This window comes from Pholcus phalangioides, unplaced genomic scaffold (assembly GCF_987345545.1).
Source record: "Pholcus phalangioides strain wild (caught in Gottingen) unplaced genomic scaffold, Ppha-v1.0 ptg000015l_1, whole genome shotgun sequence".
Lineage (NCBI taxonomy): Eukaryota > Metazoa > Arthropoda > Arachnida > Araneae > Pholcidae > Pholcus > Pholcus phalangioides.
Window position 1 is genome coordinate 105,574,705 of NW_028301608.1, and position 20,130 is coordinate 105,594,834.

At 36.0% G+C, this 20,130-nt stretch overlaps 1 protein-coding gene across 1 annotated transcript; it reads left to right on the plus strand.

Moving 5' to 3' along the window:
* The first annotated feature begins 935 nt into the window (after window positions 1-935).
* LOC149077268 (putative RNA-binding protein Luc7-like 2) lies at window positions 936-19,725 on the plus strand. The gene is made up of 8 exons (XM_089245041.1): window positions 936-1,118; window positions 5,959-6,053; window positions 7,539-7,637; window positions 12,579-12,689; window positions 14,702-14,845; window positions 16,130-16,306; window positions 17,449-17,600; window positions 19,301-19,725. Exons 1-8 carry the CDS (start codon window positions 1,043-1,045, stop codon window positions 19,362-19,364), a joined length of 918 nt encoding a protein of 305 aa, XP_089101167.1. The 5' UTR covers window positions 936-1,042; the 3' UTR covers window positions 19,365-19,725.
* The last annotated feature ends 405 nt before the right edge of the window (window positions 19,726-20,130 follow it).

Genomic DNA, 20,130 nt, shown 5'->3' on the forward strand with positions numbered 1-20,130 from the left:
CGAATATATACGCACTTTGAAACGTGGAAATTCGTTGTTCACATCAAAAGAGACACAGCAAAAACTTTCGGACGGGGTTTTTGTGCACGCGGGGACGGTATAAAAAGTTAATATTTTTATTTTAATAACTATACATCCCCTTGCAACATGAATGACGTATATATCTGAAATTCCTGACTTCGCACGTTTATATTCCGCAAGAATGACTTTAGTATCTGTCACCATTTTCTTGCTTATCCCATTTTGAAAACCGTCAGTCGATTGTGGGATACTCCGTATGAAAATAACGGTACACAGATTACAATATATAATAATAATAAATAATGTATAATATATATTCCAATGTAATTCAATACTAAACTTTTCATTCAAAAACATATAAGCAAAAATACAGTGTAAAACATATCTAACAAATACAATAGTGCTCTGTTGCTTAAAAAAATATTCAATAACTTTAAGCCTGCTGGAAGGACTTAACAGTCGCTTGAAGTCGCAAAGAGTTTGTTTGTATTACATGTGTGTGTATTTGTGTATTATATGCTTGTGTAATAAAAAAAAATTCCAGAAACAAACATGCGACAAAATATAATCCGAAATTATAATGGAATCTGTTCATAATTTGTGCGATTATTATTCCTAAGAATAGTCAAATAAATAGTTGCCAGGTTTGAAATGTGAGGGTGGGGCTAAAACTTGTCTTTTTGAAGTTTTTATCTATCAAAAATATACTCTCTTCCATAAAAAACAATGGTTATTATTTCGATATTTTTCTCCCAAGACGATATATTCCATCTCTTTTTGGCGTAAGACGCATTTACTTCAACGTCCGAATCGCATACGCCATGGCGAACAGTTGCGACCGGTGTGTTTGCTCTAGAACAGCTGAGAATAAAAGCTAGCATATACTGGGTTTATGATTACTTAGGGGCCAGCTTGCGTTTCTGTGTAGCCTAGCTGTAGCACTAACTATGCCTTGACATCTTACAACACATTTGACGAATCCCAAAAACCGTGTAGACGTTATCGGCAGCGTATCGGAAAGATGGGACCGTACAAGATGTCTGCTCACGAACAGATGAAGCGGATGCTTGACCAGCTTATGGGAAGCAATAGAAACGGTAAATAATTTTTCCGATATATCTTACAAATCCGGCGGAATAAAATAAAATTCGCAGGAGTAATTATTTTTGAAATATCTGGTTATTTTTTAATTGGCTCTCTGTCACCGGTTCTTGTTCTATTTTTTCTTCTTCCTCTCCCCCTAATTTACACGATCGTGTCCATATCGTGAAGCAGCTTGATCACGCTTTCGGGGCTATTTATACATGTACATGTATAAAGAGCTATATTTTTTACCTCCCAGTCTAACATTTGAGGTTGATGGATTCGGACACGTTTTTTATTTAAAGGATCACAGTCACGGTTGTTTTTTTTCCTCCCGTTTGTGTTTGGGATGTGTGTGTGTGTGTGTGTGCAACGGATGACCGAAATCGCAAATGGATTCCGTTAGTTAAGAATTGTATTGGTTACGTCAACGATAGACGTTTGCCACGTGGCAAGTTTTTCACTTTGTGCGCGAAATAAGGTAATTTTTAGGAAACAAATATTGTTTTAAATTGATGACAATTTTTTAGTATAGGGTATATAATAAAAGAAATTATATATATAGGCTTTTATTAAGAAGTATTTTTATAGGTTTTAGTTAGGTAATGTTCGGACAACACACACAAATGTTTTGAAAATAGATTATTAATAAAAGAAATTGTTTCTTTTATTATCTTTTTATAGATATAGTAAACGATATCAACAAAATGAATTAATTAATTCAAAATGTTACTACCGTATTTTAACTTATATAAGGAGGGGCCCCCGATTTTTCGGGCTGGAAATTTGGAAGAAAGTTAGAGAGAAGAGATATATCTCTATAAATATCTTTATAAAAAAACCCTCCTGTTTTTAGTACCCAAGTTTTGGCAAAAATGGGGTTCCTTATGCACGTTAAACTACTGTAATTATCAGCTGAATTCTGTTCGTGTTAATTAATTGCTTTTGAAATAATTTCTGATCAGTTATTTGGGTAATGTTTTCGGACACAAATATTTTTGAAAATGAATGATATATAATAGTTGTTTCCTTCTATTATAGTTTTGTAGATAGTTCTATAGTAAATGGCATCGACACAAAATAAACAAGTTAATTAATTACTTCAACATCTAATTAGTCATCAGCTGCAATCTGCTTGTATTAATTAATGTTATCTGAATTTATTTCTAGTCAATTATTTACAGCGTTTCCTTTGTTTTCAAATCGTTCAGAAGATTTTTACACTTTTATATTTTGATTAAAATGAGGTATAACTTAAAAGTGAACCAAAATGAAATTTATTCATCTTATCATAAAATAATAAATCATAATCATCGTGTTAAAATAAAAATAATAAAATCCCTGTCATGTTTTTCCTCCTCATTAAAAATTGCGAAAATACAGTCGATGCTTGTTATAACGACCCAACGTTATAGCGCCCGTTGTATTACAACGATCGGTAGGATAAATCCCAAATCCTTTCATGTAAGAAATATCCTATGTGTACGTCTTTCGATATATCGACCACCCAATATAACGTCAGTTTTCGGCGGAACAATGGGGATCGGTATAACTAGCGTCGACTGTATATGTTTTTTCTGAGAATTAATATGCTTTTTATGCTATATTTTATGGCATGTTGAAGCATGTGTATAGAATTCATTGAATCAATTATTGAATCAATAAAATAATTTTTATATATCTTTATGCCGAAGGTAAAGGGCACATGCCACAAAAGCAAAATTTTACATGAGAGCCGTTCTAAATTTTTTTAGTATATGTCTTTCTATGAATCTCACTTATTTTATAAGTGAATATTTCTATTATTTATTGAAGTAGAACCTATAGGGGAAGGGTGGGCATAATGTCCATGGCGGGCAAAAATTCCACTGGCTATTTCCTCCCCGTAAGGTGCTGCCACGAAGCTCCAAACACCCCAACTGCTCTGCTAGTCCACCATCATTGTCATACGAAAGCTGGAAACTGTTCAGACCATTTGTTTGGAAATCACCTACCTATGTGTAGTGCAACAAAAGTACTAAAAATCAATAGCGTATTCCAATATTGACGAAAATGGGCATGATGCCCTTTACCTCCATCATACAGATATATATATATAGATTTATTTGTGCTAATAAACTGAGCTGAGCTTTACTTGAAGAATATTATACTGTATAGGACAGGGGTTCTCAAACTTTTTTCCACATGCGGTGCCACTTTCTCTAATCAATTATATGAATTATTATCAACAATATTCCCTTATCCGGGGCTCCTCAGAGCAGTGTCTCGTCGAAAAACCTATGTCATGTCGGCCAGCGGCAGCCCGGTTTTTTTAGGTCATAGATCTTTTGGGTTTTTTTTTTTTTGGAGGGGGGGGGTTTGAAGGTTTGACGTTTTGACATATTTTTACTAGTTATTTGTCTAAATAACCATTGTTTTTGTAAACGTGTGCACAAACTCCGACCCGTGATGCGATTCATAATCATTATTTAATAATTACTTTACTTTAATATACGGTATAGGACGTGGAATTTATTATAATACGTGTAAGAAATAGAATTATGCATTATTGATTTTGGTGCGATGAAAACAATACAGAAAGTGCCTTAGTACCAATTATGGAGCTATGTTAATGTTATGGACATAAATTCTGGTATCTGTGGCTAAATTTAATTCATCGGTGGTTTCTATCGATATTAAACGAACGTAAGAGATAATTTGGCTCTTATACACGATACGCAAAAACAAATCTGGGAGAAATATAGGCTTGAAGCCGAAAAATGTATACACTCACAGACCACAACAAGGGAGGAGCAGTACCTTCTTCTATACATTCATGGCCATATTTAGGCATATGTGCTGCATACAGCAGTACCGAACGTACAACTTCGGAGCGCTAATGCGGGCCGGTCACCCATTTGAAAAATTCTGTTCACAGAGAGCAGACAGGCCTTCAGCACGATATTTACATAACACGGAAATTCAAGAATCTGCCCTTTAGCCCTTTACACTTCAAAGTATTGAAGACCGGTGGCAGCAGCACTAGAAATGAGATACGTATAACTTTAACAACATAAATACGTTAGAGTCACACATGCGCTCAGAACACACATTCCGACATGTACCAATTGGTAAGAAACTTCACAGAGGAATGTTTACGAGGTGCATGCACAGTTAAGTAGCCAATTTAACCACCTAATTTGGGTAGCAATAGTACCCGCTTTTCCGCCGTGTTTTTTGCGTAAAAATTATTCTGCATGGGGTGTGTACAGGAGTCTTTTCCCTAATGCTTTCTTTCTTTATTTCAAACCGGACACGGTCCAGGCTCTATCGGCTTTGGTCAATGTTAGACATTACCACCCGAGTCTAATACATTCCTAATACATTCTAATACACCTCCGGTCCTAATACATTCCTTCTTTCAAATCGAGCACAACTCCGGTCTATAGCCATGATCAATTCTGTGGTGTTTGGTCAAAACATGACATGTCCAAAAAATGTTTTTTGATCTAAAAGTAAGTCTTGCTAATTATAACTAATTAGAAGTGAGATAAATGCACAAATACGTACCGTACGGCTAAACAACATGCTGATGTATGATATTTTCATTTGTATTTGTGTTCTGTACGCTTTATTTCTGATTTTTAAATGGCAATGAAAACATCTCAAAAAGGCGATTTTGGAGTTATCACACACACACACATATTCTCGCCAAACACCCAGAATTTACTACCTAGTGAGTTGTGCTGGAAGTGCCAGTGTGTGTGTGCCTGACAGTCTGAGTGAGTATCTAGCGGTTTTGTTTTTTTTTTTGCGTCTGATTTTTCCCCTCAGTGCTACCATCTATATTTTAGAAGTGAGGTGAGTGAAGTGTAATGATTGAATGTTTGTACCGTTTATACACCTGTTGCTCTCTGTGACAAGACTTTTTAACGGGGACAGTCTCCTAACACTGAATAAGTCGTTTCAGGGCCGAATCTAAATTTATATCAAAGAGTGTATTCATGTTGAAAACATCCTCGCACACGCGAGCGCTCACGGAAAATAAATACAGTCAACGCCGCTCATTAGAATCACATAAAATGTTATCATTCGAGTATTTTTATTCACTTTTGCAACGCCCAAAAGGACCAATATCATAACGGGGGGAAAAATTCGTTTTCCGCTATCGTGACTTCGGATAATGTTATAGCTTCTTTTCCGTGGTAAAGTTTTTCTGCGCATTCTGAATCCAAGGTTCAACTAAACCTCTCTTTTTTTCCCTATAAGTTATCGTTATCAGACTATAAGACAATGAAGAAGACTAGAAAGTGTTCTGCCCCCCCCCCCTCATGTTGACAAACATTTCCGAAGTCATAATCTGTGTCTGTAGTATTCGCTGTGATTCATGTACGTGTGGAGCTGCTTTTGCTCCAAGTCTTCCTATAGTCTTCCTAGACAAATGTGCGAGGGAAAAAATCCCTTTCCTTTAGTTCTTGATCCGTTTCTTTCAGTTGACCAATTCCGAATTTCTTTTCCCGAGAGACTTTCTCAAGGGATCTATGAAACGTATTGCACATTTAAAAAATACCGTTATTCACGATACACATTAATTAGACCTGTCCATTCTACGCCTCACAATGACTAAATATCAAGAATTGGAATGATTTTTTTGAACATTTTGCAACCAATTATTTAAGTCCATCCCGTTTACAATACAACCCGCTCAACCGAACAGCATGTATGTATGGTCACCGCACTTGCAAACGGGTCTTTCTCGGATATAGTTGAAATTCGGTTATTGTTATCAGAAGCCCTAAGTCACGATGTGGCCACATTAAACGGTATTATATTACAATGTACATAGGTTTATCATTTTATTGCAATATTTTTCAGGGGAACCGGAAGGCGAGAATATCCATTTCAGCAACCCTCGCGTATGCAAAAATTTTCTCTTGGACTGCTGCGTGCACGATATCCTCTCTGCTACGGTACGTACATAGATAGCATCATGCATACAAGTAACATACATTTTTTCATTGCATGTAGTAATATAATACGATTTTTATTGTTTCTGTAAATAAGAACAGCGTACGAAAACTGCCATCTAAAAATTTGGTATTTTATGGGAACCAAAGCTTTCACTAGAAAGCAAGAAATTCAAATAATCGAAAATATAGGAGGTTCCTATATTTTTGATTTTGTAATAAGAGCATTCCTCGTTAAAAATTTCGTGTGTTTATGAAATATTTAATTTTTACTTGTAATTACATATTATTTAAGGCACATACACACCATCGTATAATATTCTTTTTTTAACTTAAAAATTTTACATTGAATTTGTTTTTCTTTCTCTTTAACTTATTTCAATTAGGGAAATTATATATATGAATATAATTTTCATGTTTTAATATGCAATGTACACATGAAATATACATAACTCGATAAAATTATCACTTTTTCCGGAGAATATGCATAATAACTTAGTGTCGTTGGTAAATTTGATAAACACTTGAAATTTATCACCTTTATCTGTGATTATGCATAATACCCTAGTTTAATTGGTGAATTTGATAAATAGGGGGAAAAAATCCAAATGAGTCTAGCACGCTTGATGAATATAGTCGGACCCCGATATAATAATTATAACAAATTTTATGATCGTACCCCGATATAATAATTATAAAAAATTTTATGATCGTACCCCGATATAATAACTATAAAAAATTTTATGATCGTACCCCGATATAATAACTATAACAAATTTTATGATCGTACCCCGATATAATGATACAATCATGCATAGTACATGTATATTATATAAGTACGATTTATAACGCTTACCAATGACGTGACGCTTTGGTATCATGCATAATCGCCGGTGATGATTTTTTAGTACTTAAATGTACCAACGACGCTTGGGTAGTATGCATAATCACCTGTAAAAGTGATAAAATTTAGAGAAATTTAACACTTACAATTTACACAAACTTACCAAAATTCTCGGCATAATTCTTATGCATAATAACCGGTTATTATGCGATTTATCACATTTACTGTAACTTATCCAACTTATTATTCTTATCCAACTTACTTATTCCTGCTTGCTTTTCATTAATTGCAGGAATATGGCTAATCAGATGAAAATACTTATAGCCAAATCGGAGAAGAAAACTGAAAAAAAAACCCATTTATCTTAGCTCCGCTCATCCACGGCCGACTAGACATTGTTCAGTTAGACTAATTGTTTAGTATTAAGTAGCTCATCCCTCCTTTTCCCTAAATAGAAACCGAGATTCCATTTTCGAAGGGTTCCTGCTGAAAAAAAGCTGAAATGCGTTTCACACTGAGCGAGGGAAAAAATAATAATAATTAATAATGATGCATTTTTTTTTTTTTATGGAACTTGGTAATCGATAACACAATGCAAAAGAATTTCGTATCTCACTAACATGAATGCAATTTTGTATTTTTAGAGATGCGATCTTGGTAAATGTCCGAAGTTGCACAATTTCGCTTTAAGAGCTGATTACGAAAGTGCAGTGAAAGCACAAGATTATGATTTCCATTCTGAAGTAAGTAAATATATAATCATTCACGTTCTGATACAAATTTTTCATAGAATTTAGTCAATAACTAATTCCATATATTTTCGAATTTCAAAAATATATCATGGATACGAATTCCGTTTTATATTTCTTGCTTAAAAAATATTTCGATTGCCTAATTAGTTTTGAAATCAAACGATCTCATTTAGTTTTATATGAATCAATTATACCTTTCTTCAATTTTAGTTTTAAATTTATGTTATTATTAATGGTTACAATAAATATTTATTTATATTTTATTAATATAATAACTTTTATAGTTTCACGATAACGCATTTGCATATTATCATTTTCCGATTTCTGTGAAGCAGGTTTCAGAATTGTAAGTTATTGAAATTTTATAACGAAAATGGTCGAAATTTGAGAGTTCTTTCTTCTGTTGTTGTTTTTGACACAATATGCATGATAAATTTGAATTAGGCACCTTCAATCTGTCTCGCGAGCACTAATGTCCGATTTAGTCTCAATTAAACACCCTGTTCATTTAAGATTAATGAATTTCGAAGATTTGAGTTTGAGTCCAGTGTCAGGTTTCTATATATAGATGCTTTTCATTTGATGATGAGTGCTCGAGATAAATGACTACTCATGTTGAACATTATTTACACAGGCGTTCAATTATACGAAACAAATTTTACCTGATTATTAAACTACGTTACCCGAACAACTCAGATGAAATTTCCTCTTTTTAACTCGCGTGATTTTTTTATTATTTTTCACGTCATCTATCAATGCTTACATTTTTGTTTTCAAATATCCAGACAAATTCTAATTTTTCAATGAATACGAGTCTTGCTGGCATAGGAGCCGTGATGTGTTCATCTCGAAGTTTCTCCAACACCAACGGTTGGCATCATCAGGCTGACTGCAAAAAAACAGAACAGAATCAAAACTATTATTGCTGGCCCTGATTGACTGTCGTAGAAAAAATATTTCGAGACCGACTCTTCCTAATGAAGCTAGAATTGATCATTAACTATGTAGAACGCTCATCCCTGGTATGCAGTAACAGATCCCATTTAACTGGTTCTTTTCTTCATTCTAATTTTGGGAACAAAACGATAGGATCTAGTGTCCAATATTAGAGAATGGAGAAAGAATCCAATAAATAACTCTACAACTGCAATGTCGGGATGAGCATTCTTTACGTATGGTAAACGATCAATTCCAGCGAGTCATGTCCAGTCCAGCCGAGTCGGTCTAAAAATAGTTGCGTTTCTGCATTATTTAGTCCACTGGCTCTCACCCGTGGGTGCGGTAGAGCATTTTTCGGGTAGCGAGAATAAAATAAAAAATTGCAACATGTTGACTGAGTTCTCAGAAGAATTGAAATGATGAGAACTGAATTGACTTTTTGAAAAATATGAATCACATACCGACACTTTCACACCTCTATTTTTCTTTCCTTTCCCCAGAAATGTGTTATGCGAAATTCACAATTCATGTTATTAAAGTTTCTTTCTCAACCAAAATATTTTGCAGTTTACATTCGTACCTAGTAATATTAGCATACTGCATTTAGAATTGATACTGTCAATTTGAGCATAAAAGAAAAAAACGTTAAAAAATTTATCAAATGCCAAAAAACATGTATGATATTGTTTTTCCGGCTGGAATCAATAATTGAAGAACAATTAATTGAAGCTTTTCGTCTTGAATTTTGAAAAATGCAAAAAAAATATATCTATAATAATTTTTAGTTTTTTAAGCTTTTGAATTAATTTTCAAAATGAGTCAGAACTGAAAACACTAAACATAGATCAAACATGAAATTAAAAAATACAGAAAAGAGTTTATAAAAGTGAATTAATGGATAATTAATGTAAATAACTTACAAAAACTAAATTTCATAACAAATAGAAAACAAATTATTCCGTGGATGCGGTACCAGGTTGCGGGAAGGTAAATCGTATTGTACTGGAGGTGCAGGATAGAAAAAAGGGGTAAGAACCACTGATTTAGTTGGTCAAGGAGGACAAAGGGCAATAATATTTTTTATTATTTTGTTTGCTTGTCACAGTTTCCTCTTATAACTCCCGATGATGCCGACAGTGGGTTCAGAGAAACGTCGAGTCGATATTCAAATTCACGACTTAGCCCAATAGAATGACAGCGCGGAAACCTAATCAAATAGTAATTCTAAATTTTGTGTGTGCGTGCGTGCGTGCGTGCGTGCGTGCGTGCGTGCGTGCGTTTACAAGATTTTAACTTCATGAAACAGGAGAAATACTTGGAATAAATAAATGAAATGTTTCTAAATTCTACTATTTTCTTATCCTCATTAATGACTCTTAATATACCAGATCATAAGCATGCATGTGATGTTGTATTTTCTTTCCTCATCTCTCATCAAGAGGCTGGTGTACCAACCGTTTTGAATTCATGGCACCTTGAAACATCTTGTATATTACGTTAGATTACATAGACCTGTTATAGATAGACCTATAGATATATTATAGACCTACGATATTGCGCCCAATGAATCTCTCCATCGTACACCAACTAAATATAATGATTTTACGTGATAACTGTCAACCTCAACTTGGTGGTGTATATTCGAAGTTACAATTTCTTCTCACTAAAAAAGTATTCAAATCAGTTTCGAACATCATGTCCGATAGAAACCGTATTAGATTTAATTTTACAATGAGACTACCCATAATTCAAACGTCTTTGATTCTGAAACTCATTGTCAATTCGAATATCACTAAGAATACTATTATAAAGAATTAATCTCATGGTTAATACAAAATATTGAAAACAAGATTTTTGCTAATAAAACTTCAAGTTATTGAACAGTGTTGATTGAAAAATTTTGCAGTGCTATAAATAACCTTTTTTTCGCTTTATTTCTATGAGAGCTTCGTGAGTACAGTTTTGTGATTTGGATTTACGGCAAACTCGCGCGCGCACGCGCGTCCTTTTGAAAGTTTCCTCCGAATCCATGGATAATAGATTAATGAATTATAATTAAATTAATGAGTTATTATTATAGCAATCTTATTATTGGGTAATAATTATATAATCGGTACAGTAGTGAATTTTGAACATTCCAGTTAACACTATATATGAAGGTATTCTGAAAAGTTGTGGTCCTCAACATGAAGATAATATTATGCGCAAAAGCCAGTTTGATACTACCGCTCTGTGAAAGATGCCAGTAAAAATTGCAACCATTTTGGTGAATCAGTTGTTTGAGAATCGTTTAATATGTCGTCAAGATTCTTAAGAAATTCAAAAACTGAGAAAAATCGAATGTCCTGCACAAGCTGAAGCCGAAGCTCTGCTCTATCACTCGCTACGTTGAAAATATGGGCAGCAGAATTTGAATGTGGTCATACCAGCTTGTCTGATGATAAGCGTTCGGAGTGGTCAATATTGATAATATCTGACGTAGCATCGATATATATATATATATAAAGTTCATTAAATAGAATCGGACGACCACTAAATCAAAGTACGAGAGGTAAAAGTTGTCTTTTATGAGCCATCTGCACTACAGCCTCATACAGTTGGCTGATGCGAAGATAAATCCAGTAAAGAAAATTCAACTGGACTTGCAGGGAAACGAACCCACGTCCTTTACTTGCCGGTTGGGAGCACTAGGCTGCAAAGCCAACGAATCCTCTTAGAGCTCCTGTGCGCTGAACGGAGCCGTACATGGACGGTCAGACCTAACTCAAAGCTCACAATTTCTGACACTGCCACCACATGGCGACTTATGAGTCATCTGACGACTTGAATTTTCTTCCCTGGATTTATCTTCGCATCAGCCAGCTGACGAAACCTTCGTATTAATTAATAGTGGAGATTGACATCATCTTCGGACGAGTTACCCATCAGGAAGCTATGAAATGTTTGGGAACGTCCTGAATGTTTTCTATGCTAATTATTCTACATAGCTTCATAGCAGGGTTTCCGAACATCTCCAGCAAAAAACACTTTTCATTCTAGTTTCTTCACTAAAGAATTTAACGAAGTGTTTACAAGAACATTCTTTGCAGGTGAAACTCTTTTGCACAGTTTTGCTTCTCTAAGCAGGGGCTTCAAAACTTCTTCTTATCCCTTCATTAAGACATTTTTGAAGTTTCGTAGTTTTCTGATGTGTAATTGGAGTTGTAGGCAGCTCAGAACATGTGAACTTTAGTCATAGAAACCCTGTGTATAACAAAGGCTGTGGGCAAATCGAGAAACACGTTAACCTGTTGAGTGTCGCATTTGCTCAATTCAATGAAACTTTCATATTAGAATCAATTTCTATGGCATTGGGCCTCTTTCATTAATTCACGGAATTTGCTGATTTATTTAATTTTTCCAGACTGTCCAAGGAGCTCCAGGGGCTTCACAAAACACAGGCTGGGATTCACTGCTACATAGTTTACATATTCCACAGCAGTGACTCCCAGCATGTGCTTTGTGCTTCAGGGGCTCCACAAAGCACAGACTGGGAATCACTGCTGTTGAGTATGTAAACTGTGAGCCCGTTTGATTTTAAGCGATCAACATAGAGGCGTCAAAATTTGTTCTTTACTGTTATGTCTGTTGCAACATGGTTGAAATTAAATTATTGCAATGGATACAGTATTCTACACAATGTTCAATTATTCTATACATGTATTTTATTCTAAGAGATTTTGGAATTGAAATGCAAACAGAAATATTTATTTGCCACATATGGATATGGTGATAACGATAAGCAAATAAAGTTTTTCAAAGAAATATACTTTCTGGATATTAATGCTGAGACGAACTCTGATACCGTCTTTGCCGGAAATCTAACCCTGATCCTTTTGCAATTCGGGAAAGCACACAAACCAATATACCACAGAGGTGCAACTATTTCTTTCCTTTAAATTTTTCATTCATTGGGTGAATGATAATAAATAATTTTTTAACTTATTGTCTCAGGTTTTGATGAATCTTAAGAATTTCATTTCGGAGACAGAACGTCGCACCCATGTTGCCAAACAGAGACTTGCTGATGCAAAACAGGTTCTAACAGCAAACGAAAATATTGCTGTAAGTCATACCTTTGTCTACTTTTATTTTTCATTGAGAAAAAAATTAAAAAATTTTCTGTGCTTCGTGCTATGTGAAATGTTCTGTGAAAATGTTATTCAGTTTTAATTAATCCTCAGGCTGCGGGAATAACCAGAGAAAAGCTGCTTCCAGTGCGGCTGAGTAAAAAAAATTCCTTTTTTTATTTAGCTAACTTTTGTGAAAGATAGATGGAAAGTAAACTCACAAACTTGCGAATTAAATATAATATTTAAAAAAAAAGTCGTCTATCACCGCCTATGCTTGGGGCCGGTGTATCAGTGACTTTTTGAACACAAGACACACTCACCGTTCGGGAACACCCGGATATCTCAAAGTACATTTGAAGCGTGTTAGGTCTGGTTAATCAATATTAATTGCCAGGGCCACAACTAGGTGCTTGATCAACTGCGGCAAGCACGCATTTTGGAGCCCCTCTCCCTTCCCGTAATGTTGAAAGAGAGGTTAAAGGGTAGAACTTGCACTCCTCCCTCTGCTCCGGCGCCCGGGACACCACACCCGTCTGCCCCCTCCCCCGTTTCATTGAATCGTTCCATAATTAGATAAGTGGCGCCCACTGTGAATAACTAACCGTGGAACAAGAACAACCCCCGATGTCGTTGATGCGGGAGTGGGTGCGAATAGCTGCTTTGAAGGAATTTGAAGGTCAGCAGACCTAACTACAGTTTGAATTGGAGACGTTTTCGGTCAACCATGGTCAATTCAGAATAAAACCAGACATTTCGTCTACTGCTATTGTAAAATCTTCTGTGGGGACGAAATTATCTATCTCCTTGGCTTATTAGATACGAATGTAGCCGAAGCGGGTTTAGACTGCACATTGCTTATTGCATTAGGCACAGTTTCTATAAATACCAGCACAGACACTGCTTCGACTTCAGTCTTATCTGGTAATCCGGGTCAATCATTTCGTCGTTACTGAAGATGCGAAGCTTCAGGTACACCAAGTTTCTCAAAGTGGGCAATATCTCTCGATGGAATGGTCTAGGGGCGGTAGAAGCTATATGGATAATATGGAATCCTATGGGTTGGAAATGGCAGGCGATCAGGGGGGAAAAAAAATTCTGATGAAGGGTGAAAAGAACAGTAAGTTTTAGAAACCGCCGTGTTGGCGAAACGTTTGAAGTCACTCCGTCTGAACAGGGGTGAAAAACCGGCTGCGAAAAAAGACTGCATTCTTCTATTGAACTATATAGGAAATTCCCACATTGCATCACTTCAACAGCGGAGTGTTACTGTTCGTTAGCCGTACATGCACCTGGTATACATTCCTCTGCGAAATTTCTAACGAATTGATACTTTCCGGAATGTCGTTTGAGTGTGTAAGTGGAGCCACACATGCGCTCAGATAGCGTTCTTATGCTGCCAGAGTTGAACTGCTTCATGTTCTGGCTGGTGCTGCCATCTATCTCTTCCATATTTTAAAATAAAGATAGCAAGTGCTTTAATTTTCATTTCATGTTAGTACGTATCATGATGAGAGTCTGCCTGCTCTCTGCAGAGAGACTTTTTTTCCCCAAATGGTAAATCAGCTCGCATTTGCATATTTGCTGTTCGTACTGAAAAAGGATATTATGCAGCTATTGAATTCATGAAACTAATATATAATGCGACCCAAAAATGTATGAGGCATTAATTTTCATGCAACATTTTCTTTCAATAGCAATATCCGCATTGCGAATTATTAGGAATCGTTATCTGGAAACTTGAGAAACCTTAAACAAATAAACCATCATCGTCTTTTGAATTTCATGAGGTTGTCGAATCTGGTTTCCTCGATAATTTGGAACAGACACGGGTAACCATTGGAAGTCTTAAAACAAGTCTTTTATGTTAAACACCCGAAATAATACGTATTTGTGTTTAATTTTCGAGGAACACAGAGAGAGATAGAGAGGTGCTATTAACTTTCATTTTTAATTCAATTTTTGACCACTACTTCAATTTTCTTAATACCTTTTTTTCCTTCTCAGAACATCAAAATCCAAGCAATCGAAAACCAGATTAAAGATGCTCTGGAGCAAATGGAGAAACTTGGAGAAGAAGGTAAAGTCGACGAATCTTTGAAGATATCGGAGACGGTCGAAGAGCTAAGACAGAAAAAACTGGCCATTAAAGTAATTAATCGATTGTAAAAATCAAAATCATTTCATTCAATATCGATTGCCGCGTTTATTAGGAATTTACTTAACCGAAACAAATGTTTCATCATTTGCATCCTTCCTTCAGAGATTAGCTTTATCCGCTTCCTGGGGATTACAAGCATACGTCACCCATCATTCGGGAAAAAAAAATTAAAGTTACTAAATTCTGTTTTATCAGGATGAAGGATTACGCAATACTAAACGCAAAAAAAAAAAACCGTGAAGATTCATCTATTTATAAATTCTTGTTGGATGTTTGCTCAGAAAATGATGTGATGACGCAACTTTTTTCGGTTTGGTGCTTCAGTAATCTTCATTCAACATCTGAGACACTTGTTCAAATAAGCACATTGAAAAAATCGCATGTTGGTATTGCCATTATCTTACGTACGCAAGTTGAGCAACAGACAATTGTATATATCATATTATGTGTATATACATACATACGTATGCATGTATATACACATAACATTACATACGTACGTATGTATGTGAAAAGAATGTTATTTTGCATCAAACTTATTTTACAAAACTTGAAAAATGCAACCAATAAGTCTATTGGTTACGTTCGCTCGAATGTGACCGATACGCTTATTGTTATTGTTGTTGTTTTTTTTTCAAGTTTTGTAAAAGATCTTTCATCAAACTTTTATAGTGTAGTCCTGGCTAACCATGGAAACCAACTTCAGCCGATTATCACTGTGGCGACGGTGGGCACCAATTGGCTGTCCAAACCGCTTTCAAATTTCAATTATGGCTTCGAAACCAAACTCTGAAGCATAAAAAGTTCGACCCGTTTTTGTATATTTTATTACCTCGGTTGAGAAAATGAATGTCGTGTAGGGTACATAGCAGCCTCCAATTAAGGGCTCCTGTCAATGCCGGGTGCAGCCGAAGCCTCCTAGAAGTAGTATCTAGGAGGCTTTGGTACAACATAGGTACATATACTACATCAACATGTACATACTACAACATAGAGTTCTGGCTGAAGGAATGTAAATAGGGTAATAATGTAAATTTTTCAACAAAACTTGTCCATGCATTCGTTGGAAAGAGAAAAATTACGGCCCTCATTCTTTGCTCCCTGGTGAACTGCACCTATCACACTCGTTCAAGTCCGAACCCTGAACGGGTATTGAAATTCTATTCTTGGTTGGGCACCATAGAGTAGAAGGTTCATCATTGATGGAAAATGAATCGATGCAACGAGTCTAAAATGGTTGATTTAAATTCCAATTTTCTTTCTTTCAATTCCAGCAAGAATACAAGAATTCTGTGCCAACTTCCAGGGGTCAACAGCAGCAGCTACGGGTGTGTGAAGTGTGTTCTTCGTACCTAGGCCTCGACGACAACGACGATAGGTTAGCCGATCACTTCAAAGGTCGCCTTCACTTGGGATACGCCAAAATACGCAAGAAGATCGAGGAATTAACCGTAAGAGCAACATTTATGATGTCACTCACATCAGAGGTTCTTAACCAGGGATCCACAGACCACAGAGTCCTTGGAGAGGATTCAAAGAGGGGGGGGGACCGTGAGATATATATTGAAGTAATCTTAACTCCTTTCTATTTTTTTTTTTTTTTGGGAGCAAAAACTTTCTCAAGTATAAATTCTATTGATTAGCGAAGTATTACTGTCATATTAGACCACAATTTTGCAAGATGGCGACACCTACGGTAATAATCAATTCAAAAATAATATCCTTTAACCAAAGCTGTTTTAACGAGTTCTGAGGCTTGGACCTCTTTTCAATTTCCTTAAAAAAAATAGGTGGTTAAGTACTGAATCAAATTTCGATTAATAAAATTAAATGAAACACGTTGAAGTAAAAAGAAAAAATTATAATTTACAGTGAGAATAATGAATTCAAGGGGAAGGAGACTTTTTGACTCTAAGCTCTGGACCCTAGAACGCATCAGGTCAATCATTAAGATGCCACTCTGCTTTGCAATGATCGAGTGTCAATGGAGCTTTTTTTTTTTATGCAAAAGAATGGTTACATGTACTGAATATAGACGAGCTAAGCGTGTATGACTAGGCTAACACTGCCGTGAATAAGGGTACACTTGGTTCATGAGCAGCGGCGTCGAAGTGTTATGCACCTGTGGGTGCTCGGCCTCAGCTTCATTTGATAGATTCCATTTCAGAATTAATTCTGAGGATACTCAGGCTGGTAATACAGAATAGTGTGTGTATACTGTACTCGAGCACTCGCTGCACCCCAGCTCCGACGTCACTGTTCATGAGGGACCCTAAGATAACTTCAAATATTCAAATGACGTCGTGTATTGAAAGGTTGTAGGGAAGGAAGGCACATTGCCTTGTAATTTTCAAAAATTTCCTTTGCGCTTGGGGTGAATTACATTCTATATTTTTTTCACGCTCTTTTTTCAGTTGAGTTCGGATTAGCGGGGTAATAGGTACATGAAAGTGAAATTTTATCCTAGAAAAGGTGCAGCGGTAACGTTGAACATTTATTTCCTCCGGCCGCGGTGCTTACGCTAGGGAATACTGTGCTTATAATGCTATACATACAATAATTGGTTCATGATGTTGTTCATTCTCTTAAATAGGACTACATCCAAGAGAAACATATCAAAGACTTTCTTGATAAAGAATTCAAAAATCTTAACCATTCCGGTGTTTCGTCATCGAATGGACCGCCAATGCTTTTTCTACCGCTACCGACCCACGCACTTAATGTAAGTGCTTTACAAGCTAAGAGGTAAGGTGTTTTTTTTTTCAATATAAACGATGTACATAATTATTGTTCCCCCCCCCCCCCATCTCCAACCGTAAATATCCATCAGAAAGCTACGAAACTTTGGAAATCTCGTGATGGGAAGGAAATTAAAAGCTCTTAATAAATAGGTTCTGCATCGCAGGAAGGCTTACGTTGTCTTTAAAGGACGTCGTGTAGCACTCTTTAAGCTCCATGGTCATCACATCGTATTTACTCTCCGTGTTGTAACACCCTTATGTATATTCCAGATATGATGTTGTCCACCTCCTGCTAGAAGCAGGAATGTGCAAAAATTTTTACTTTTTTGCAATCAGCTGGTTGGAGGTTGGATACCTTATTTTGCTATTTATGTTTTGCTTGAAACGCGAATATATGTAGTCCCTATTGAAACACGTGTCATTTTTCGAGAGCTGCTGAAATTTTCTCTGTGTTCAGTGATTTATAAAATTACACCAAAATGAGAGGAAATTGGAAATATAAAAAAATTCAAGGAAACAACTATTCAACTTTTCTGAGGAAGATTTTATCTGTTTATGGATTGGTTGAAGATATATAGTATACATTCAAGGTTCTAAGTTTTGCAGGTCTTCGATGTAACCACCAGTGTAGCGTATGGCATATTTCCAGAAATGCGGAAGCAGCTCTTACCCCACTTGCACTGTTCGGTAAGATAATGCAGATACGCCGTAAATCTCTTGCAGTCTCCTTGGTGGCAAGCTGTCTGCTTACAAATTAGGAAGACAGATGGTAGCACAAATTCAACATCACGTTAAATTCACAACCCATACACATGCATTCCAACATGTACTCGTATGTTAGAAATTCCCCAAAAGAATATGGACGAGGTGTCTGTGTGTTTGTAGTTGCGAGTAGTCCTTAGTGGTCACACCACGATACATTGGACCTCTAGCACATTTAATTTTTAACCAGCTCTTCTGCTCTTGCGTCGAAAGCATTGCGACAGTATTCCGCTTTCAACTGTTCTAATCCTGTTATCACTGCGCACGTGCATAGAGGGGGGGGGGGGATGGCGAATTCATTTGTTCTAAGGTAAGGTAGGCATTTATCTTATTTGTGGTATAAGCGACATGGTCTGTCTCTATTTCACGTCGTCACTACAGCGCTGTTGCCACTATTAAAAAATCAACCCATGTAGATAATATTGAAATCAAGGTAAACGCAGTATATTTTACCCTTAGCTAACCCTTTTAGGTAATTAAAAAATCCACTCTTGTTAATTAAATTTTTGCGTTCATGCATTGTTCCAATTATAAATATGGCAACAGCACCCATTTACGGAGCCACGGTTACAAGGGAGAAGGCCTCTATGAAAATGAAATCTGGTGCTATGATATTTAATAGTATTAAAATTTGTAGTTACGTTGCGCAGCGGCCTGTCATGTTTTTAAGGTGGCGCTACCTAGAGATATAGCCAGAATAATCCTTATACAGACACCTTACCCAGAGAGATCACTGAATTCACCCGCTTAATCATTTTGTCCATGACAACACGTCCAATCCACTTCAACAACACTACGAATGGGATTAGACTTAGACATTAGGTTCCATCGCAACTTTTGCTTGTTTTGATATGTATTATCAACACCATTTATTATTGAAAGTTTACGATATTGTATATTTCTTTTATTGATGAATAATTATTTTCTTTCCATGTTATTTAGAAAAGTTCCGAGTGACTCAGAAACAGTCGCAAATGAACCGAGCGATAAAAAGACGAAAATTTGAGAGAGCGCCATTTTTTTTCTCGAATTTCTTGTAATTTGCTCAGAGATTCTTGTAAATATTATCTCCCCCACCCCCGAGTGTGAGCGTTTTTGTCATTGTGATTTTATATTATTCGCCGTTCTCGAAAGAATTCGTAAAAAGAGACATTAATTCGCGTTTCACGTTTAGAGACGAATTTTTCCGAATTGATTTCTTTATGGGATTATTAATTTTATACTTTTCCGATGTCGAGACATGATTAACTATTTTACGCATGTTTCATATCGTTAATATGCAATCTTATCGTTGTTGTTATATGCATGTACTGTCAATTTGTGTAATTTAATTTTAGTTTTTAAATAAAACGTTGTGCTTATCTTTACTGGGGTGGATATTTCTTTCTGTAACTACAGTAAGTCCGATATAACTAGTACGGTTTACAGCGAGAATCTCGCTTCAGCGAGTTATTTGCAAGTGATTGTGTCAGACACAATGTTAAAGATACAAAAAATATTCGGTTGCATATCGAGTTGAAGATTGGAAAGCTTCCGTTATAACGTCGAAAAAATTCCCGAAATCGAATTTTTCTTTCTCTTGCTCTGAAAATTTGCGCTGAGGATGACACCCACCATTGCATATGCTGACATTGACGAGCTCATTATATATGCTGTTCCCAACTTCCCTCGATTTTGAATTCAAACATCTCAGTGAATTTGGAGGAACGTGAATTTTTTTTTTTGACCTCAGGAGAGACAGGGCTACTACTTTCTAATTGAGTTTTTTAGAA